The sequence below is a fragment of the Syzygium oleosum genome, unplaced genomic scaffold (assembly GCF_021117445.2).
Source record: "Syzygium oleosum isolate NSW1041296 unplaced genomic scaffold, Sole_v2.1 Sole_v2.14, whole genome shotgun sequence".
NCBI classification, from domain to species: Eukaryota; Viridiplantae; Streptophyta; class Magnoliopsida; order Myrtales; family Myrtaceae; genus Syzygium; species Syzygium oleosum.
The window spans coordinates 306078-330310 of NW_026607498.1; the positions used below are offsets into that span (position 1 = coordinate 306078).

The following is a 24233-nucleotide window of genomic DNA, read 5'->3' on the forward strand; positions in this document are numbered from 1 at the left end:
TGCATAGACCTCTCTTTCTAGAAATTACAATTGCCAAAACCATACGACAGATCAGAAGAAGCTGGTGGATATTTTGTCGTATTGATAAGGGAGGGATGAGGCTTTTAAGCCGCCTACCTCAAGAAAGGAGCAGTTTTCGCTCAGCAGTGAAAATCTGTCCAATATGCTCCCACACATGACATCCTTTTCCATTGTCTTGTGCATTGTATGCCAATCTTGCAAGAGATTATTACCAGTGACTATTCCCTTTGAATTCAGTTTAGACTTGAGAACGTCGAGCTTAGCTGTTGTAGCAATTTAGCTTCTGAGGTCGTAGTTTTCTGGGAGTACACATAGTGCCTTTTGACAAAGTATCTTCCGAATGATAATGTAAATCATGCAAGTTGCAGTCCAAAGCGTAGTCCTGCAAATTGCTAACATCTTTTTTGTTGACAAGAAGTTCAATTTTCCAGAAGCAATCCCAGAGTCCGGATCCAGAGAAAGTGAATCAGAGTCAATCTCATCTTTCTTATGCTTTTCTGTGTGCAGATATGTTTTGTATTCGGACCAGATGGCTCATACAATATGCTGTTTATCGCACTTCTTCTCTTATCTTAGTTTCATTAACTGGAAATCACTTATCATAATACATTATTCACTAATCATTCCCCTCAACACCAAAAGTGTCTTCAGGATTTTTATTTCGCACAATGATGGAGGATAAGATTGTGTGCGCAAGCCATGACATGACAATGCCCAATGGAGGTTGATTCATTCCATTGATAGTAGAACATCTACTTTGTAGGATTAAACTTGGCAAAGATTGCCGATGCTTTTTTGTCTTCACAACATGCTTCAACGGAGTCAGAAGCTGCAACAAGAGCTGCTCTCTAAAGAAAACTGCAGTATGCTCTACATCTAGCCCTGTGGATTAGTACAGTCACAATTAATGAATTGAGAGAATTCATACACCCGGATGCAATCAGAATGTATGTCTTGATAGACAATACAATATTCATATGCATACCTGGACAAACATATTACATATATAAAATAAAGATTGGCGGTGAAGTCCTGAGAAGATTGGGAGATGTTTTTTGAAAATTAAAATTTGAAATAATAATCGGCATACATATATAAAATGAACAAAACAGGAAAATTTCATATATCACCACGATGAGAAAGAAACTGACTCAAGAAAATTAAAGATGTTAGAACTGGGCTTCAAAAGAAACACTCAAGAATTGAATTTCTAGGGGAAAATACAGATAGCTTGATTACATATAACAATAAAATTTCATCACTAAGATTCTTTCTCTAAAGGTAAAAAAGTTTCCCTTAGTCACCGAACAAAGAAATACTAATTCAAGATTAAATCGAATTGAATGATATGGTCACTCAATTAATCACTCGTAAGTTTCATAAGATGCTAATTCAACTTGCAAAGAAAGCTGAAATGGAACCTGCTAATAGTAGGATCCCAATATGGTGATCGCGTCTGTTCCGTGTAGCTCTCGCGCTGCTTAGTCGTACGCCCTCGCAAAGTCCTTGCCCGTTTGATACGTGCCCAGCCACTGCCGTACACGTTGCTCCGAATCTCGGACCCTTGCCGTCCATCTCCCTAACAGGTTCTAGTTCACACCTTGGAACTTCATTTTAGGTCAGTTTTTAGGCTAGCGAGAGGATTGCGTCTCAAGTGTGATGTTCAGGGAACTGAGAGAGAGAGAGAGTTAAGAGTGAAGCTTCCAGCGCAACGAAATTTCTCAAACGGGAGCGAGTGATTGTGGAAAGCGGTTTCACGTCCATCTCTCCTACATGGCCATTTCTTCAAAAAGGTAATTAACTAAAAATAGTAGAGAGGTGAGAGAGAGGGGTTGATGAAGAAGTTTTGGACCGGTGGTCTTGATCATATACAATCTCTTTTGACTTCATGACATTTGTTGTGCAGGTTGAGAGAGATGGGAGGGAGGGACATAGGGGTATGATATTTGTGCAGGTACATGTGCATGTGTGCATAATGGACCAATATTTTAAATAGGGTTAAATCACGAAAAACACCAAATTGGTATACCAGATAAATTTATCCTGAACTAATTTTTTGACCTCCAAAATCTCTAAACTGGTACACCTATGACAAATTTACCAAAAACTAATTGTTTGACTATAAAAAACCCCAAACTGGTACATTTGTGATAAATTTACCCTCAATTAGTTTTAGTTAAATTGGATTAATACCACGAAAAATCACAAATCGGTGCACCTAAAACAAACAGAGAATAAAATCCTAAATTGGTACACTGGTCAACTGTCACGTGGTATCAAAATCAGCAATTTGACAGTAAAATTTAACGGAGACTAAGGGAGGTAAATTTGTCATAGGTGTACTAGTTTAGGATTTTTTATGGATATACCAGTTATGGGTTTTTTATGGTATTAATCCTTTTAAATAAAGGGCATCATTAAATAATTTTTTTTCCATTTCACGAAATGAAGGTTTAAAATTCATGATTATACATGTGGTAAATTTCTGACGTTATTATATAGGCAGAAAATGTGCGACAGAGTTAAAGAGGAAATTTTGATGGGCGCACTTTGTAAATACCGATATAAATATATCCCGACTAGAATTATTGTTCTTCTAACCATAAAATATAATAGTAATTTTTGGTCAAGCACCATAGTTTAATAAAAATAAAGTAATTACATTCAAAAGGCTAGACACGGCCGGTTTTCACAAAAATGCATCCGACTTCAATATTTCGCTAATGTCGGCGAAATGATCTTTGACTTCTAGTGGCTGGCATTTTGGTCTAAATGCGCTCTCGCTTCACGAAAAGTCCCGTAACGACTTCAAGCATGGCCAACTCCAATAGTTGAAAAATCACAAACTGGTACACATGTGATAAATTTACCACAAACTAATTTTTTGACCACAAAAAACCCCACAAACTAGTACACCAGTAATAAATTTACCCTCTGTTAGTTACTATTAAATTTTACCATCAAATTGCTGAGTTGGATGACATGTGACAGTTGACGGGTGTATCAATTTGAGGTTTTACCCTTTTGTTTGTCACATGTTTACTAATTTGTGATTTTTCATGGTATTAATCCAATTTAACGGAAGATAAATTTGTCACAAGTGTATCAATTTGGGGTTTTTTGTAGTCAAAAAATTAGTTTTTGGTAAATTTATCACAAGCGTAGCAATTTGGAGTTTTTGGTGGTCAAAAAATTAGTTCGGAGTAAATTTATAACAGGTATACTGGTTTGAGATTTTTTATGATATTATCCCTAAATCTATCAAAATGATTCCAACCGGAGCCAACTTTTGTGCTGCATGAAAACCATTCTGGTTCTGTCCAGAACTGGTTTTTTGTTCCCAGAATCAGTTTTGGACCAGAAACCCGTTTGGTAACGCAATTTCATTTTTCTATTTTCGGGACAAGTTTGCTTCCAAAATCGGATTCAAACTTAGAAATGAGAACAAAAAAAGTTGGTTTTTCATTTCTGGAACAAAAGTGAGAACCATTTATGAGGAATTCATTTTCTTCAACACACATATTCATATGGAAGTCACGATCTTTGAGGTGAGAAAAAAAAGCAGAAAATCAAAAATTTCAAAACTTAACATAATGGTTTAGAATCTGTGGCTACCCACTTTCAGTGAAATTTAAATTTTTTTAGGTACCGAAAAAAATAAATAAAAATAAAAAATAAAAAATTTCACAAAATGGCTTAAAAAACCTATGACCACCCACTTTGAGCAAAATTTAATTTTTTTAATTGCCAAAAAACAAAATAAAAAATAATAAAAAATTCTAAAATTTAAAAACTTCACAGAATATCTTAGAATACCCGTGGCCACCCAATTTGAGCGAAATTTTATTTTTTTAGGTGCCGAAAAAAATAAAAAAATCAAAAAATCAAAAATTTCAAAACTTCATAGAATGGCTTAGAACACTTGTGGCCATCCACTTTGAGTGAAATTTAAATTTTTTAGGTGCCGAAAAAAAATAAAAAAATAAAAATTTCAAAACTTCACGTGAATAGCTTAAAATATCATTTTGCACCCACTTTGAGTGAAATTTAATTTTTTTATATGCAAAAAAATAAAAATAAGCAAAAAAGTAAAAATTTCAAAACTTTACGGAATGGGCTTAAAATACCCGTGGTCACCCACTTTGAACGAAATTTTATTTTTTAGTTGCCAAAAAAATTAAAAAAATTAAAAATTAAAAATTTCAAAACTTCACAAAATGGCTTAGAATACCTGTGGCCATCCACTTTAAGCGAAATTTAAATTTTTTTAGGTGCCGAAAAAAATAAAAAAATAAAAAATAAAAAACTTCACATTATTGCTTAGAATACCTGTGGCCACCCACTTTGAATGAAATTTAATTTTTTTTAGGTTTCGAAAAAAAAAGAAAAATTTTCAAAACTTCACAGAGTGGCTTAGAATACATGTGGTCATCCACTTTGAGTGAAATTTAATTTTCTTTAGGAACCAAAAAAAATAAAAAAAAATAAAAATACCATTTGGGCATCTAAAAAAAATTAAATTTTACTCAAAGTGGGTGGCTAGAGGTATTGTAAGTCATTCTGTGAAGTTTTGAAATTTTTTATTTTTTTGCTTTTTTTTCACCTCCAAAAATTAAAATTTCACTCAAAGTGGATGGCCACATGTATTCTAAGCCATTCTGTAAAGTTTTGAAATTTTTGAGTTTTTGAATTTTTTTGGGCACCTTAAAAATTTAAATTTCACTCAAAGTGGGTGGCCACATGTATTCTAAACTATTCTGTGAAGTTTTGAAATTTTTGATTTTTTGATTTTTTTTGGGCACCTAAAAAAATTTAAATTTCACTAAAAGTGGGTGGCCACAGGTATTCTAAGCTTTCTGTGAAGTTTTGAAATTTTTGATTTCTTGATTTTTTTTGAAAAAATTCAACAAATTTCCTATTTTCCTGAAATCTAAATTTTTTTTATTTTCTCGACATTTTGATGATTTTTCTGGAATTTTTCAATTTTTTGGGATTTTCTGAATTTTTTTAAAGATTTTTATGAATTTTTCGGATTTTTTATTATTTTTATTCCATTTCTAAAAAAATGGATTTTTGTTCCTGGAAATAGAATTTTCTATTGTTTATCAAACGGGTTTTTATTTCAGGAAATAGAAATTTTGTGCTGTTATCAAACGGGTTTCTGTTCTAGAAATAGAAATTGTTGGTCGTTATCAAACGGGTTTTTTTTCTCAGAAACTCATCCAGGAACCAGAAATAGAAAAATCTATTTCTGGTTCAGGAACTCATTCCGGAACAGAATGGTTATCATGCGCACCCGGCCAAGTAGCACATTAATTGTTGCATCACTTGCTAGTAGACATGGCCACGGGTCGGTTTTGGCCCGAAACCGGCCCGGTCAAACCCGGGCCCGGGGTTCGGAACCCGAACCGGCCCATGGCCTACAGGCCCGGTTCCGGTTCCAACAATTTTGGAACTGGGCCTGGAACCGGCGGTTCCGGGCCCGGTTTCAAATTATTTTTTTTTTTAAATAATAATGAAATTTAAAAAAAAATTCATTATTTAATTTTTTTTATAAAACAATTTGAACTCTAATTGCCATGCATTGTAAGTGCATTGATCTCTAATTACAATGCTTGGCTTGGGTGTATTGAACTCTAATTACAAGGCTTGACTTGGGTTTTATACACAATGATTCTAATGCCTCTTCGTTCCCATTCAATGTGGGACTCTCGGCTTGCCTTGAACACCTTCAATGTGAGACTCTTGACTTGTCTTCATGCAAATGCCAAGAGTCCCACATCGAATGGGAATGAAGAGACCATCAAAGGGGTTGTGTATAAAACCCAAGCCAAGCCATGAGCATGCGAAGTTATATGCCTTTTATGGCTACGATCCTTTGCTAGTTAAGAGCAAAGGGTTCCATTGGACCGCCTAGAACCGGACCGGACCAATGATCCGGTTCCCAGTTTTATGATTTGTCGGTCCGGTTCCTAGTTCTAAAATTAAGGGACCGGTCTTATCGGTTCGGTTCCCGGTTCCGAGCGGAACCAGACCGAATCGGGAACCAATCACCCCTACAATTTACATTTTGATTACAATTTATATTGAATAATTCATTATTTCATAATTTTATAATTCATAATTTTTTTATTTCATAATTTATTTTTTTAATTTTTAAATTACGAATCGGAACCGGCCGGTTCAAAATCGGAACCGGAACCGAAACCGTTAGGGGCGGTTCTGGTTCCAGTTCACACATGGCCACGAACCGAAACCGCAGGTTTCGAACCGTGGCCATGCCTACTTGCTAGGCTTGGTTCTTCTCTTCGTAATGAAACTTAATGCTTGCCTTATAAACAAGTTGAGCCATCTATATTTGTTGAAGGGCGATCCGACGTATAATTTGATTATCTTACTTAGGACAAGCATGTCGAGGAAATTCGACACAGCGTTCATTCAACTTAGAAATCCACACCTTCATGACAACTGCAGCACAAAATCATTTATGGGATAGTGAGGAAAATTTAAACCATGTACATCAAAAGACAAAACAGATCATAAGACTATCAATCTATGAACTAGCTTCATCTCCAAGTGGGATTGGTTCCGGCTCCAGTGCAAAGAAGAGATGACTTGGGGGCAAACTAGTAAGAACGGGACAAGATGGTGATGGAGGTGGTGGTGGCGGTGGCGGTGGCAGTGGCGGTGGTCGAACAATTAGGTCAAAATAAAAAGGGCCAAACCAACATCCCTCTTGGTCTGTCTTCCCGTCTTCCAAAAAGTCATAAAGCTATTATACGATAACCAATCCAGTCCTCAACCTTTCAATTGTGTCAATTTTGTCCTAAATCTTTTGACGATTTGTCAATTTAGTCTTAAACTTTTCAATTACGTCATTCTAAACATTTTGATAATTTGCCAATTTAGTACATATTGATTACCTGAATCCAATCTCTTTCTAATAGCAAACTATATGATCCATGAGCTTCGACGACAAAAAAGGAACGTCTTTGACTCAACAGTTAAATCTGCAATGAACATACCTTTGACTTCACATATTTCTCCTATGAAGTCCGCAAGTTGAACATTTGAAGCATTGATCTCATCATCTCTCTTCCCAAGTTTCTTGAAGAACTTATAAGGGATGAGATTCAAGGTAGACCCTCTGTCGACCAAAACCTAGCCAATAGATTAAGAGCTTTAAGGTGTCTAGAGTTGTGCGCAGTAAGTTTTTCGAATTCTATTACCTCTTCATCGGCGAATTGGGATTCAGCTTTTTCCTCCTTGTCAATTATCGAATCTTGCTCCTCTATCGCTCTTATTGGTGATGTTATGAACTCAAAAGGTAACCTAACTTGAACCATACATGAACTTGCTGGTGATATTGCTCTTGATAGAACTGCAGGTCTTCTTGACTCATACTCCTCTTCCTTTCGAGACCCTAATTCTTTTGACTCTACATTGGTTTGACCTAACTCCTCAGGCTTCCTCTTCCAAACTAAATTCCTAGACCTTAATTTCTTTGGTTTGTAAGTTGCCATGAGGGTTGCGCTAACCTGACTAATATGGACCTGATCAACTTCTTGTTGTAGCTCGAACATGTTTTTCTTCCTTTGCATTTTTCTTTTCCGAGTCATGCACATGCTGCCCCTTGGTCCTTGTACCTTTCCAAATTCAAACCATTGGCTCTCCGATCGATCATAAAGTATCTTCAATGTCAGTCGGTGGGTGGGTGTAGATAAATCGGTGCCTTCAGAAGGTAGCCCATCAAACTATTCTCCCCATCCAGTAGGGGTAACATTTCAAGGATATGAGGGTGGTGACCCATAGTTGACATAATAATCAAATTTGCCACTTGATTCTCCTAATGTATCAATAGTAGGGTCTCCTTCTTCATACCTCTGCATGAATGACTTCTACTTCACGAGTTGTCCCCTAGGGTAGGTAATTCGATCAAAATACCCAAGGAAGACTTGTTTGACCCACTGTATTATGATTGTTGGTATAATTCGGTTGACGACCATTCCTCGTGTTCTACAGAGGGGCTCTCGTTTGTGGTGCCTTTCCTTTGGGTGGTGAAGGTAGTTTTGACCTATTTCTCGTTTACATCGGGCACAAAGTTTTGGTTGTTATGGTTTTCTACCTTTGAACTTCACCGATTCCATCCTAGTCATGGGAGGGAATGGGTTAGCATCTATCTCCATTGGAGCTTTGTTTTTCTCATTGACGAACTTAATCTTGCCTCGTCGAATTGCCTCCTGAACGTTCTTTTTAAAGATAATGCAATCGATAGTATTATGGCTCCATGAGTGGTGCCATTTGCAATATTTCTTGTTTGCCAATTCTTCTCTACTCGGTATGATTTGGCCTATTGTCAATTTAATCTGGCCATCAGCTAGGAGCATGTCAAAGATCCCATCCATTTAGCCTACATCGAACGAGTAATACTGAGTGTCTTTTGCCTTCACATTGATGTTCTCTTTCATCTTTTCTTTAATTCCGGCTGATCTCAGTGCTTGACAAAATAGCTATCTCAGCGTACTCTCCTTGATCTAGGTTATCTTTAGGCACATTCCTTTCCACAAAGGCCACATCATGTTTACTAGGCTTTCTTTCTTTCTCTTTCAAGAGGTTCTCGTGCCTGACTACCCCGGTTGCCGATTGGAAAAGGTCGTTATATGGCTACCTTCCATTCTTTCCCTTATAGAGAACTTCAGGCTTCCAAAGGCTACTTGGGCGAAAGACTTCTCTTATAGCGGCAAAAGACATCTACTTCTTGCTTTCTTAATTTGGGATATGAAGTGATCTACCGATTCAACATTTTGTTGTTTCATAATCGCCAGATCTGTGACAGTTACATCGAGAATAGATCTCTGGAACTAACTATGCTTCCATTTGTTCCCAAGAGTGAACAGAGTTAGCCGGTAGTGCTATATACCAAGTAAGAGCGGTTTTAGACAAGAATAATGAAAACAATCTTAATTTCCAACAATTGCCATGTGTTGCATCACTACACATAGCAGCAAATCGACTAACGTGTTCCAATGTCGATTGATCATCTTCACCAAAAAAAATGGTTGAATTCAAGTATCTTGAAACCTCTCGGATAGGGTATTATGTCCATCCAGTCCAAGTATGGTTTTCTATACACAAGTCTGACATATCTCATATAATTCCCATATTGTCGCATCATCTGTTCAAGTATTAGTTGAGTATTCTGCTGATTTTGTCCATGAAGAATCGCAATAGGCACCACAGCGGGTTATGCTCAAGGAATAGGCTGCGGTAGCGATTGTGCTAAGTATTGTGGTAACTGTTGGCTATGTTAACGGTTTTGGTGTTGATTGTGGTAATTGCTGTGGCGATAGTTGTGGGATTGGTTGTGATAATTGTGGAACATCCTGCCTTTTAGGCGGGGTTGGTGGTCTGCCTTGGTTATTGATGACAGCATTGGGCCTTTACAACATAGGTGCTACATTGGGTTGCAGCATTACGTCGACTGGTCGCGCATTCTCCATATTTTGTAATGGCATGCTTTGTTGAGTGCTATGATATGTCACATTACCACAATTTTTTCCACCTAAATTAACTTGAGTATGATTTGGCAAATTATTTCCATTGGTAAACATTATCCTATAGGTCTGGGTCATAATGAGGGTTTCAACCCTTTGCAAAATCCTAAGTAGTGATGGGGGAGGTATAACCTGCCCTACACTACGAAATGTAATTTGAGTAGCAGTGGATGGAGGAAGATACCTGGGAGGTGTAGGATTAGCAGGGTTGACTTGCATTTGAACATAATTACTCGAAGTTCCTTAGCCACTTGCAAACTTATGGAGAGTATTGACGATCAGCGGCTTAATTACATCAGCAATGTACTTCACCATATAGTTAGTTGAATTATTATGATGCTTGTCAAAAATTCTCCTCATGGTAGCCATCATGATTAAGCTAGACTCTAATTGTCTCCTTTGCTTGTCGATGAGTTGCCTTGGAATGTCAACATCCCACCTTGTGCTTGATTTGCCACCACATGTATACCCTTTTCATTGTCAAGCAGTGGTGGTGAACTGTTATCACCAACATTGTCAGGATTAACTTGATTCCTCGTACATGCCATAGTATCTTCTCAAATCAATCACACTGGTCCTACCAAGCATGTCGAAAAGATTTTTCGCCAGAATTTATCCCGCGATGAAATATCTTTCACTGAAAATCGTTTTATTGTTTTTATTTAAGGAAATCAAGGTTTTATGCCAACTCTGGATAGGAGATATCACAAGCAAAAGGAACCAACAACTTAAATAAGAACAAGACTGTACAAACACAAACTGTGCTATAGTTTAAACGATAAAAAGGTTCGAAAGATATAGACTTGATGAAGTAACCGGATGTAAACAAATCATGCCAGAATTTAATCGATGACACAACCTAATAACAAAAAGATATTATGCCGGAATTTAATCGACGACATAGCACTTAAGATAAAGATGCACACCGGAATTTAATCGACGACGCGAACCTAAAAGCTACAAGTAGGAAATAAACTACAGTGTCGGAAGACAGAGGTAGTGAAAAGATAGTAAATTTGTTTAATTAGTGTGGGGGGCCTCCTAGTAGATGACTAATGGTAATTATAATAGTTGTGTGATAACAACTTCCTTATAGTTTTCAGCAGTTGCACTCTTCTTGATCAGTTTTCAACATTACCTCCATGCTCCTCCACTTCCAAAAGTTTTGTGCCCATATCTCTTAGCCTTGTTCCTAAACAGTTGTTCCTTCAAAAGTGTACGCCAGCTCTTGCTGGTCATTCCATGATCTTGCTCCAAACCATAATCATTCAATGGCCTTGCTCCAAGTGGTAACTGCTCATCGGTAACTGCCTCGTGATCTTGTGGTTCCATGATCTTGCCTCTGGATGATAATTGCTTTTTAACCCCGCTTCTACGTAATTGTCCTCCAAAATATACAAAATATACATGCCGATTGCTCTTCGATCCTCAATTGCTCCCTCCCTTGTGATCTTGACTTTGTAACCACGTTCCTATGTTCTTCATGCTTCCAAAGTGTTTTGATGGCTTGCTGTCCCTCACTCACCAGTACCCATATTGATAGTTATTAGCCATTTTCCATCATATATCAACAACCGATTGTCAATTTCCGTCGATATGCACCACCGATGTGTGTCAATACTAATTGTAAATATCATTTTAATCCCTACGATCGACGGCTAGGTATCAGGTGCATGATAATCCTCATACATTAGTCACGTGATTATTTATGTCCACATGTTTGATGCAGCCCAAGGTTGACTACTTAAACAATAGGATCGGGAGAGTGACTTGCACACACAGAAATTCCGTCACAAAAACGAGCAGAAATTTCGGTTATGCGTTAGTTCGGGAAAATTGTCATAATTTTGTCGATACAGATCGGAATGACCCGATTCCAAAGCCAAAAGAATGAAGACTTCTGGATCTACAACTTTTGTGTTTTGAGTTTTCTCATATAAGCACTGTAGAGTTGTCGATTTTGGAAGGAAGTGGACAATCGTGAATGGTCAGGATGCCAAAAAAAAACAGGATAAGAACTTTAGTGGTTGCTCATCTAGGCCTCCAATGAAGTTGAAATGGCATCAATTCTTCTAAATTGATGGTTGCAACTCTTCAAGGATGTAGGCTTTAAAAGCTCCGACTTTTCAAGGATGGAATGAAAACTCTTCTAGGTTTTCAATGGGAATGAACTCTTCGAGGTTCAAGAGAATTGCACTAAGCAAGTTTAATTTATCAAATTTAGTCTGATTTTAAATAAACTTGATGGCATTTTATAGAAAAATAAAAGAAAAGCAAAAGAATAAAATCAAATCTAGAAACTAGGAATTATTAAAGCTCATAGAAACTAGAAGCTATCAAAAGTAAAATATTTCCAATGCTTATGGCCGTCTAAAGGAGTCTTGTTGCAAGCTTCCAATGTATGAGTAATGACAAAACCTTTGCGACAGAATCAAAGATGAGATTTCTCACTTATCGACGAGGTTCTTTAATTGTCGATGAGATCTCTCAATATAAGGCTTATTGATGAGAGTCTCGTTGAGCATGAATGCGTGCTGACCTTAATATGGGCTGCATCAGTGTTGTTCATATGCTTGTCCCTGTCGAAGGTCTAGTCATTTCGGGTGTAAACAGTATGAGATCATGTCTCGCGTGATCTGGTGTTTGATTTAGCAAATCTCACAACAATGGATGATGATAATGACATGCGCCCCCATTTTTTTGACAAAGGTGCCCACGTGATCCCAACAAATCAGTGGAAAATGTCAACGCGCATAGTGTGGTCACAATGAAGATATCGTGATGGACTATTATTAGATAAATTTGCTAATTTGTACGTGTCCTCGCGTTAGAGACTCAATCATTCGCAGCTTTTTAACATAACTTTTGGATTATAATTGTATATAACATTGCGATCAGGTGATTCTCTAAATCTCACCCAACCCCTTTCTAGTGAATTAACATTAACTAACTGGGTGCGGATCCATTCTAGCGGAGACTCTGAGCTGATTGGTTTGGGTAAATAATATTCAATATAGTCGTTGTACCTAAAACAATATGGCAAATGCAAGAAATGAGATCATCATAGGATAATTTTATTACACACCCTAGATACAACCGGTACAAGACAAAGCCCAAACACACGGGCTCACTCTCTCAGGAAGCATTCACAGCAGCAGCTTCAAGATTCAAGAACCACCCTCTGCAAAGTACAGGAACTATTGAGGGCGGTCTCTGAGCTTGAAGCATACTTGGTTAGAGAAATTAAATTACATAAATAAGACACATAGCAAGAAGAGAGAGACGCGGAGATCCTCCATGGTTTAGAAGTGATGGTGGTGCTTCTTGCCATGAGACTTTTCATATTCTTTCTTGGCCGCCTTCTTCTGGTGGTGCTCATGGAAGGCGAACCCGCCGGCCCCTACGGCGGCAGCAGCGGCTATTTCCTCCTTTATCTTGTGCCTGTGGGCGTGCTCTGGGTGCTTCTTGGCCTCATGCTTCTCATGCTGCAATTTGCACATCATTAATTGGGAATTGTGTGAATGAATCAAAATGAGTTAAGGTAAAGAGGAAAAAAAAAAGTTATGTACACTTTTTTTAAACAGGCTCTGAGCATGGTATAAATTCAACAAAAAAAATAATAATCTATTCACTTTGAGCAGAAGTATTCGATCATGTAAATACTCTTATGGATTACAACTGTCTTTTGTTAGAGCCAATTCTGGGGAAATCTTATTCCTCTAGTTTATCGGTGAATGAAATTGATTGAATTCAAACTATTGTCATTTATAAGGATGATCCATTCTCGCATGGCATGCCATCATCATGTCCGGTTGAAATATGCGAGTCTAATCGAGATCCTTCGCATCCAATGCTTGTGATCAAGCTGATGGTTCAGCTATATAAGGTGAAGATGCAAATTTTATCTATATATAAAATGGGGAAAAATTGCAAGATTGAGAAGAAGATGATAATTATTACCAAGGCAAAAGCGCCGGCAGTGACGGCACCGAGTTCACCGAGTTGCTGGAGGTGCTTGTGGTGCTTCTCCTTCTTCCTGTAATCGACCTCAGGCTCCGGGACGGCGGGATCCTTCTGGTGGTGGAAGTGGTGGTGGCGGTGTCCTTCGGCCATGGTTGGTGGTTGTTTCTTTGGGGGATGCTAGAATTGACAATGAATCAGGTAAAGGATGACAGCTGAAGGGTATGGTATGTGTTGTGAGATCGTTTGAGAGGGAGGGGTGTATTTATGGGGAGAGTTGGCACAGGCAAAGTTTCACATCCAATGTGCCAACGCGGGAGGCCTTAAACGCGTGATGGACGGTCAGGATAGGTCGGCGGGGTTCAACTCGACGCAACTTCGTCTTTTTTCGATGAAGCAGTTGTTTGTACGTCATGCCAAAAACAGAAAAAAAAAAAAAAGTAGGGGATAGACTTTTCTTTTTCTTTTTTTGGTTCTAGTTGGGGGATATTTTGGGTGGACGAGTATTAATTTGGCAGATGATTTTTATGAGTTGAAACAGGAAATAGCGAAAACCTTGAGGACATTCCAATCTTGTGTGGATATTTAATGTAATGTGCTGAGAATATGTTTCGAGATTGAGCCTATAAAGAAAACCCAATCCAAATAGGTGTGAATGGTTTTTTAGTTTGAGTAACTTTCCTAAAAAGACAGACCAAAAAAAAAAAAACTTTCCCCAAAAGGTTTCCTATTCTTGATACAAAATATTTGGCTGAACATTTCTTTATGAGTTGAAAAGGGAAACATTGAAAATCTTGAGAACATACGAATCTTGTGGACATTTGATGTAACATATTGAGCAAATGTTTCAAGTTAGAGCCCGTAAAAGAAACCTGATCCAAGTAAATTTCCTAACTTGGATATATTTCCTAATTTGAGTGATTTCCTAGTTTTATTGATTTCCTAGTCTAACTAGCTTTCCCAAATGGGGTGGATACAAATTATTTGGCATGATTTTCCTGAGTTGAAGTGGGAACCAGTGAAAATCTAGAAAACGTTTAAATCTTGTGAATACTTGTGTCGAGTTTGAGGCCATAAAGGAATCCTAATCCAAGTAGGTTTCCTAAATTGAGTAGATTTCCTCATTTGAGTGATTTCCTAGTTTGATTTGTTTCATAGTTTGAGTAACTTTTCTAGAAGTGATTTCATATTTTGGATACGAATTATCTGGCAGACAATTTTTATGAGTTGAAATGAAAAAACAGTGAAAATCTTGAGGACATTCCAATCTTGTGGATATTTATTGTAATATGTCGAGAATATGTTTTGAGATGGAGCCCGTAAAGGAAACTCGATTCAAGTAGGTTTGAGTGGTTTTCTAGTTTGAGTAGCTTTTCCAAAAGGGGTTTTGTATTCTTGCTACAAATCATTTGGCAGAAAATTTAAAAGGGAAACAGTGAAAATCTTGAGAACATTCTAATCTTATGGGATATTTGACGTAACATGTTAAGAATATATCTTGAGTTTGAGCCTATAAAGAAAATTTGATCCAAGTAAGTTTTTTAGTTTGAGCAGTTTCCTAGTTTGAGTAACTTTTCTAAAAGGGGTTTCTTATCTTGGATACAAATTATTTGGCAAACAATTTTCTGAGTTGAAAAAGTAAACCGTGAAAATCTAGAGAATGGATATTGGATATAACCTTTTAAGAGTACATCTCGAATTTGAACCCGTAAAAGGAATATGTGTCGAGAACATTCCAATCTTGTGCTTTCCTAGTTTGATTGGTTTCTTATCTTGGATAAAATTATTTGGCAGATGATTTTCCTGAAATGGAAACTGTGAAAATCTAGATAACATTCCAAACTTGTGAATATTTGATGTATCCTGTTGAGAATATATCTCGAGTTTGAGCCCATAAAAGAATCCCGATACTAGTTTAAGTAGGTTTTCTAACATGAGTGATTTCCTAATTTGAGCAACTTTTCTAGAAGTGGTTTCCTATTTTGATTACAAATTATTTAGCATATGATTTTTATGAGATGAAATGGAAACGGTGAAAATCTTGAGAACATTGCAATCTTGGGGATATTTGATGTAATATGTTGAAAATATATTTCGAGTTTAATTCCATAAAAGAAACCCAATCAAAGTAGGTTTCCTAATTTGTGTGGTTTCCAATTTTAAGTAGTTTCCTCATTTGAGTAACTTTTCTAAAAGAAATCAACGCTCGGACGGAACCGCGGAACCGCGGAACCGCGGAACCGCGTATATCTACGATGTTGTTATCGTTTCCGTTGACTTCTCTTATAATGTTGTGTTCAGACTGCAAGATTTTTTTAATAATGTAATTGTAGGAGTCTAAAGTTCAAGATGAGGCTATCCGGTGTAGGTGGGTCGTTTTGACTTATTGATTAAGGAATCCCATTCTTTAGACCAAAAAAACAAGAGAGAGATTAAGGAATCCCATCGCTGGAATGTGGTCTAGGTATGCTATAATTGAAGATCTATCGATAGGGTTTTGAATAAAGAAAAAATGTGCTTTATGAGTCGTCCATGATTTCGTACTGACCTAATTTTCGTTTTCGCAAAAATGATTTTCTCTTTTCGGATGCTCTAAGAATAAGTGAATATGTTAAATTTTCCATCACTGCACTTTCATTTTTTTTTATTTTCTTTTCGTGCTATAATCTTAGATTGTTTGTAAGACGCATGGCTTTATATCCCTACTTAATTTTTAAAGGGACAAATCCTGATTTAATTAGATAGCAGAACCAGTCTGTATATGCTCCATCAATGCATTTGCTAACATTTTGTCTACTTATACTAACATGTTTCTAGGGTACGTAATGACATTTCATGATCTTGAGGCACGAACAATTGTGTAATGACATTTCATGATCTTGAGGCACGAACAATTGTCTCGTTGGCATTTTACTTGACAGACAAATAAATCAGCTCACAGTTAGTACCTCCCTCGCATGTGAACAATTTTATGCCCTTTTTCTTCTTAGGATTATTAGATGCCGACACTATCAAATTTAATTAGTTATTTAATTCAGTTGAACCCCTTCATGTTAGAACCGGCAACACTTATATACATATAAAAATCAATGGGTTGAAAATTATCTGGTGGTGCTCAGAAGGTGGACATCAATAAAACATAAATAAATGAATTTATATTACTTAATCGTGAAGAAAGGTACGTTTTCTTCTATAGGAGGACCATTTTAAAAAAAAAAAGGAAAATGACACAAATAGTCCATGAATTTTGGTCGAATGTGCAATGTAATCCTTGAACTTTTAGTTTGTTTAATGTGGTCCCTCAACTTTTGGAGACCATATTACATATTGGATCAAAATTTCGAGACATTATTTGAGGCATCCAAGTACTGATGTTGTTTGCCGATGACTTGAAAACAAGTTGTACATTTTTATTTCCAGTGGTAAATATCAAAGCTCGTTTGAGATGGTGCATTTCTGGCCTTGGTTCTCTCGTACTTTGAATGTATGTCTTCCCCATATATACATTGAAAAACAATTTTATCAAACTGCAACTTAGTTCCTGGAAGCTGCATCGTTACTTGACGGCCAAACACCAGTTTCATGCTACTATGTTCAAGGCTTTCCCTAAAGACCTCAGAAGTTTTGTCAAGGACTTTAAAACTAGTCTCCAGCAATTGGTAGATGATTCTTTTCAAGGAAGTCCTTTGGAGAAAACTTGTACCAAATGTTTTTGTAACTATCCTAAAGCTACTTTGCATCCTACAATGTCATAGATTGTTTTTTTTTTTTTTTTTTGGTTAAGAAATTGTTTGGTTCTATATGTTCAGAAGTGTTAATGTTGCTTTGTTGTGATCGCTATCTGGTACTGTGACCTCTACTGCTGGGTGGACAAAGGTTTATACTTCCGATTTCCAGGTACTGCTCTCGATCTGTTCACTCTTGAAGGACCCAAATCCAGATGACCCTCTGGTACCGGAAATGGCGCACATGTACAAGAATGACAGAACCATGCACGAGGCCACTGGAAGAAGCTGGACGCAGAAGTAAGCAATTGCCTAGAATGCCTTGTGTGATATACGGAGGGTTTTGTGTCTCTGTGACTTTGCTCTTGCAGTTTATATGTGGTAGTGAAAGACCGTAATTCATCTCGTCCTTAGATCAGAACAAACGAAGTATGAAAAATTACCCTCCTGAAAACGCATGCTTTGCCGCTTTCCAATTGTTTGTATGTCAAATAAGTATTTCAAAGTGTGGATACTTGTTTCAAGTTGCCCCTAGTGAGTAAGCTTTACTGTGATTAACATATTTTTAGCTTACATGCCACTCTCTACTTCATGCTTGGAAACTACAATTGGAGTATGGTCATGTTTTGCCTGGATGGGAACTGAGTTGGCTTCCCCATCACTGCTAAACAATTGGCTCAGGCTTTATAAATCATCGAGGAAATTGTTGGTTTATAACCACTAGGTATATTGCATGAATGGTGCGACTTTGTCACGATACTTGCTGCGTGACAATGATGACTCCTCTACGTTCTACTTCAACGTGATGACATGAAAAAGAAGTATCTGTAATACTTAATCAAACCAAATCTTAACTTGTGCTTCAGGCTGCCTTTACTTTGGATATCAACATGATTGAACATGGATCACATGTTCCATTCGTAGCATTCCAGTAAGATTTTTTGTCTATTAATTTGGTTAATCATTTTTTCTTTCTTGGGCTGTGTGCATGCGTGAGGGGATTTAGGCTCTGTAATATACTAACTGCCACAAAATGGGCCACTGATGGTCGATATAAAACAGCTTTTCCCTGGTTTGGAGGCAAAGTATGATCAACACTACCCTGAGAGAGTGGTTCATGCGAGTACGTGCGGAAGCACCAAGTTTAGTTCCAGTGACTGGTGAAATGAGCCACTTGGTTCCCACTCCAAACGCTGAAGCATCCTGAAAGTGTCAAGAGTGAGCTCTGAAAACTTTACCTGATTAAACAAGCAGGAAAGATGACTATGAGGGTACCAAGATCATCCCTGAAACAGGAAGTAACGGGGCGAACAACTGAGCATTGCGTCTTGTAATTTCAGATTTCTATTTGGGATAGATGCAGCAACACAGAGCAGAGAATGTGTGTGGCGATCCAAAGGAAAACTACATATCCAAGGCCTCAGTAATACTGACTCGGCATGATATCAGACCAGGACCTTGAGTTTGATTCGTTAGACTTTCATATCAGTAGAGAACAATTTTTGTTCTTTTTTCTTACATCATTTGGTAGAAAATTTCTTCAATTTCGTCTCTAGACTATTAATTTATTCAATATGGTTCTTGAACTATTGGTAAATATTCTATGTAGTCCTTTTCTTTGCATTATTTTCATATAATTTAAGGACTAAATTGTACATTTCGAATAGTTCATGGACCACATCGAACAAATTGAAAGTCCATAGATGGCATTGCACGTTGTACCAAAGTTTAGGGACCATTTGTGTCATTTTCCGTATTGTGGGAGATGATTGAAGTGTATTAAGCTTCTTTCGATTCTGTAATGTATGAACATTAATATCAAATAATTCAAGGAATTGCTGCAAAATACTTTTTTAATATGTTGTGCTAATATAAAATTATCTGCTATTGTGTCTTTTTAGAGACATTATGGCTGCTACCAAGAGCATTATTGACGACCTCAATCAGGATGACAAACTGAATGAGCAGAATTACGATGTTTGGCATTGTAAAATTTCCTGAAATTCAAGAGCCTGAAATGGTAAACACGGAACAACATAAGCATGACTTAGAGGCTTATCAAAGCGTGGAAGAGAAAAGATTGTGTTGCTCACATTCTGATGCAGAGTAGCATAAAAAACGATATTATGCTACGTTTTGAAAAGCATCGCGTGGTGATGACTGTGGGATGTTGTAAAGGTCCAAATATGGAGGGACCTGCACCACTAGATTACGCTAACTTGCCCTGAATCGATGTCTATGAGAAGCGCATAACAAGGATTGTGCAGCTTATACAGAGTTTTGTCTGATGCCTCTGTTCTATCTGGTGCCCAAACCCTGACTTTAACAAACCAGAACATCGGTGGAGGATTCAAAGCTCAATAGTTGAAGCAGTTGCCAATATCCTCATCCCTAATGGAAAGGTAACGACTGCTGCTGATAAAAAATAGTTAATGGCACAGACGTTGATGATCTTTCAAATAGGAGCTTTGACATTAAATAAAAGATGCATTGGCATTTGCAATGGATGGCCCAAGGAAAGTGCTGTTGCATCGTATCTGAAACTGAAAGCGTCTCCGTTTGAAGATGTGCAATGTGCACTGCTCTAAGTATAATTTGGGATATTAACACGAGATTGATCTCTAGTTGCTTGCTTTGGTAACTGGAGGTTCTGCTTCACTGTTAAGCTCTTGAAGTGTTCACCAATGTTGGGACAATAATGTTTTCATTAGAAGTCAGAAGTATATAATTCTATCCCATCTTCTAGGAAATCGGCCTAAGAACTTCTTGTTTATTCTTTCCTGTAGTATAAATTGCTAAAAGAATCCCGATCTCTTGCATCCAAATATGTTTCAGACTTTCATCTAACAATTGTTGCTTATCTCTCGGTCCTTTTACAATCTGACATTGAAGCAGTTGCTGTAAGGATGAAACAGCAATTTCTGAGATATGGGTAGGGAAGCTTTCAATTTGCCTCAAGATACCAATATGTATAGAGGATGGCTCGAGGAGAACACGTTCGGAATTAGATCAGATTGGGAACAGCTTGTTCTACATCGCAGGGCCCCCTATGTATAGGCGATGCTCCTGAAATCAAACAATATGCAGTAAAGATGTGGGATTGACTCCTATACAGCTACTGACAATTTCCCCAAGTGAAAGTGGTTTCATTTCAGATGCCAGTCTACTAAGGCTTGAATTTGGAGCAACAAGAAAGCACCCTTCCATTACTGCAGTTTTTACACCCCAACCAAGCCATGAAGCATGTAAATTTTTGTTATGAAAATGCAGTGAAAATGGCACATATGCTCAACCTCAGGAGAATTATTCAGATCATTGGATTGGAGCCATTTGCATGACATTATCAGCGAGGGTGTCTCAAAGAAATGCATATATTCAGCGATAGTAGGGACCGAATGCATTGTCTTCTGGAAATGTAATTGAGCAGCCAAAGCACGCAAGACAAGAGGATAGTTTCAGAATCTGGGCGACGACGTCAGCTGATGCTATAAGTCAGCTGTGGCTAGTGGCTGTTTGGAAGGGTAGAACAACGGTTAAAGGCTGTCCATGATCCCGCATTACTTGATATTCCTTCATTGATTTTTCATCCTCGTTACAAGCTGAGGCAGTTAATCTGTACCCTACCATTTGCCCCTTATGGATAGAACCTCTTACTGTAAGACTTGAATGTTAGATTATGCAACCACTGAAGCAATCGAAATGAACGACTTCCTCTTTTATCCTGCAGATGGTGTCCTAGGGAGTTCGACTTTTCTTTCATCTCACAGTGATGTCACGAGAATGACTTACCAAAAAAAGAAAAAGACATGACAACGGTTACCGTTTACGGATTGCTTGCCCTCTTTTATCCTGAACAATCCTGCCTAATCTGCCAAATCGGTTGACGATAGTCTCGGTCAAGTTTTGCAGAGTCTACTGCTACTGCATGAGAAATGCTTTACAGCAGACAACGAGTGCAAAGAGTAGAACCCCAGTTAAAGTTATGGGGATTGGATGGAGGGCCTTGTTGCGTTCCTTTTCATGTCAAAGTCAAATTGCCAAGAGAAGGCAGAGAGAGAGAGAGAGAGGCAGAGAGAAAGATGTAACGTGGAACTAGTCTCTTCAACATTCAGTTTAACATCATTCTTCCACATAGTGCGAACAAGAATATGTCGTTTTTTTCGAAGAGGAAGGAAAATTGGAAAGAGAAATGTTGTAATTTGAAAGAAAAAAAGAGAGGAAAATAGCGTACTTTCGAAAAAAAAATTAAAGAAAAGTTGGAGGAGAATATAAAACATAGGGAAATCTCCGCCTAAATTCTAAATTATACCCGCTGTAACGTCAATATCCCAAATTTTCTTTTATATTACTAAAATCCCCTAATTTGTGCAAGTTTACAAAAGTACCCTCAACTATCACAAATACCATAAACTTTACGCACCGCGATATCAATACTCCAAACTTATTTTTGTCGTATCGGCATAGGTTTAAGGGTTTTTGTGACACAAATAGGTTTTCGGTATTAGTGCCAGAGAGGGTGGGATTAAAAAATTTTTGTGATAAAAAAAAGTCTTAATTATTAATGTTACGATGAGCACAATTTAGGATTTCTGGTGGTATCATCCTACAACAAAATTCAACTAAAACCTTGAGGGGAACATATAATTTTACCTAAACAAGATATTGTCCGACTTGAAAAATGTGAACAAATTGATAAAAAAGGAGAAGAAGAAGAAGGCGAATGTAGAACAAGCTTACAGTATACCATACCGATTACCGACCCTGTCTCTTTTCTTTATTCCGTGTTTTTTTTTAATGTAACTACCCTGTCATTATTATGTACATTTAGAAATCTTTCTTTTGTTAAAAAAAATCAAGAAATTTTTAATTTCCAGCCTTTTTAAAAAAAAAAAAAGGGTTCCATCCCATTACACGAAAAATATAATTTAATGAAAAGAAGAAGCTCGTCCATAGCATAGGAATCTAACGGGAAATTATCTCCAACTCATTATTTATATAATTACAGAATTTGTGACATTATTAAATTTCCGTAGGAAAATCAATCTTGAATCTTGAAAATATTTCCTATTTTGTTAATCCCTCACATGCGCTAATCTTAACCTGACTCAAATTAGGAAAGTATTCCACACTCCTCGGTGGCAGTCTCGAAACTTGACTGCGGAGATTGATGACGTCGCTCCCCATTTCAATTCCAACGGTAAACTATATAAACCCTCTCTTGCCTCCGGTGTCTATGTCCTCGCCTCTTTCTCTTCTCTCCAACGTTGTTGTCTTCTCTCTCTAGCTCGCTCTCTAAATTCCTCTGCACCGTGTTGCCCTCTGTTGTTCTTGCGTAGCCCTCCTCTGTTTCTTCCACCGAAAACCCATGAAGCTCATCGATTTCTTCGGCCCCAAATCGCGTCCCATTGGTGACGTCCCGAGAGGCAAGGTCCACTCGCCGCCGTTCATGGGTTCTTCGCATCTGCGCGATCACAAGGAGAAACCCATTGGCGACCACCTGAGAGGCGTGGTCCGCTTGCCGCCGTTGACGGGCTCTTGGTGGCGTGTTTCTTATCTGCACGATCAGGAGAAGAATTGCGACGAAGGGGCCAGAGAAATTTCATCCCCAGGAGTGGTGGTGGCTCGCGAATTCTTCCCCCTCACTCCTGATCAGAACAGGAAGGAAGTCGGTGGCCCTCGTCAAGAAATCGTTCCCGCCCAACCGAAGCGAAAATCCGTGGCCTCACCTACGGTCGCTGAAACCTTAATTGTTGAGAAGAAGCCAAAGTACAATAGAACGCAAAAGGAGAAGAAAGAGGCCTCAGGATGTGATACAGAGGATGAAAGACGCAATGGCGTTTCCACAGAATTGGTGCTGCTCTACGACCCTTATAAGATCAAGAAGAAGCTTACACAGAGCGATCTCGGCCACCTGTCGAGGCTCTTGATCGGGCGGGACTTTGTGACGAGCCACTTGCTCCGATGGATGAGCGAGGAGATAGTGAGGCAAGTTGAGAGCGGCAAGGGGGCCGACGTCATCATGAGGGACGCGGACACATGCTCGGAGCATCAACTGGTGTTCGTGTTCTGGGCATCATCTGGGTCCTACGTCTTCAAGGGTGGTTGGATCAAGGAATTTGCGAAACGGAGGAGGTTGGCGGCTGGTGATGAGATCGGGATATATTGGGATCCTAGTGCTAGCAAGTTTCACTTTAGCCTTCTTCACAAGGCGAATTAGACTTAACCTTGAATTAGTATTGTTTTTGTTAGGTGACCAACAGGAAAATTTTTGATCTCTAGAAAAGGATGTTAGTGATGGAATTCTATTGTATGCAATCAAACTTTCTCATTTCTTCCTCTGAAATTCAATTCTTGGTAGTGCTTCTTTTGAAGCCCGGTTCCACGTCTATTTTTCTTGTGCGAGTTTTCACTGTGGTGATATCTTAGAGTGGGCAAAGTTGATTATGGTAAATTTCAATTATCTGGCATGTCCATATTTCATCAATATGAAGAAGTCACCTGGTCCTAAAGATACAAAAGATTTTCTTACACTTCGTATCCCGGCATATAGATAAGGGAGGGATGAGGCTTTTAAGCTGTCTACCTCAAGAAAAGAGCAGCTTTTGCTCAGCGATGAAACACGGTCCAATCTGGTCTCACACATGACATCCTTTTTCATTGTCTTGTGCATTGTATGCCAATCTTGCAATGGATTATTACCAGTCACTATTCCCTTTGAATTTAGTTTACCATTGAGATTGTCAAGCTTAGCTGTTCTAGCAATTTCGTTTCTGAGATCGGAAGTATTCTGGCCAGTGTACAGAGTGCCTTCTGGCGGGATATCTTCCAAATGATCATAACATTCATGCTTGTTTACATGAACTTTAAATTTTCAGGAAGCAATCCCAGTGTCTGAATCCAGAGAAAGTGAATCAGAGTCGATCTCATCCTCCTGATGTTTTTCTGTTCGCAGATATGTTTTGTTTTCAGACCA

At 38.0% G+C, this 24233-nt stretch overlaps 2 protein-coding genes across 2 annotated transcripts; one reads left to right on the plus strand and one right to left on the minus strand.

Moving 5' to 3' along the window:
• Positions 1-12632: 12632 nt before the first annotated feature.
• LOC130139835 (abscisic stress-ripening protein 1-like) lies at positions 12633-13783 on the minus strand. The gene is made up of 2 exons (XM_056317597.1): positions 13536-13783; positions 12633-13060 (listed from the first exon to the last, which is right to left on the minus strand). The coding sequence occupies exons 1-2, from the start codon at positions 13686-13688 to the stop codon at positions 12878-12880; spliced, it is 336 nt and encodes a 111-aa protein (XP_056173572.1). The 5' UTR covers positions 13689-13783; the 3' UTR covers positions 12633-12877.
• Positions 13784-22625: 8842 nt separating this feature from the next.
• On the plus strand, positions 22626-23477 carry LOC130139913 (uncharacterized). The gene has a single exon (XM_056317912.1). The coding sequence runs from the start codon at positions 22626-22628 to the stop codon at positions 23475-23477; it is 852 nt and encodes a 283-aa protein (XP_056173887.1).
• The last annotated feature ends 756 nt before the right edge of the window (positions 23478-24233 follow it).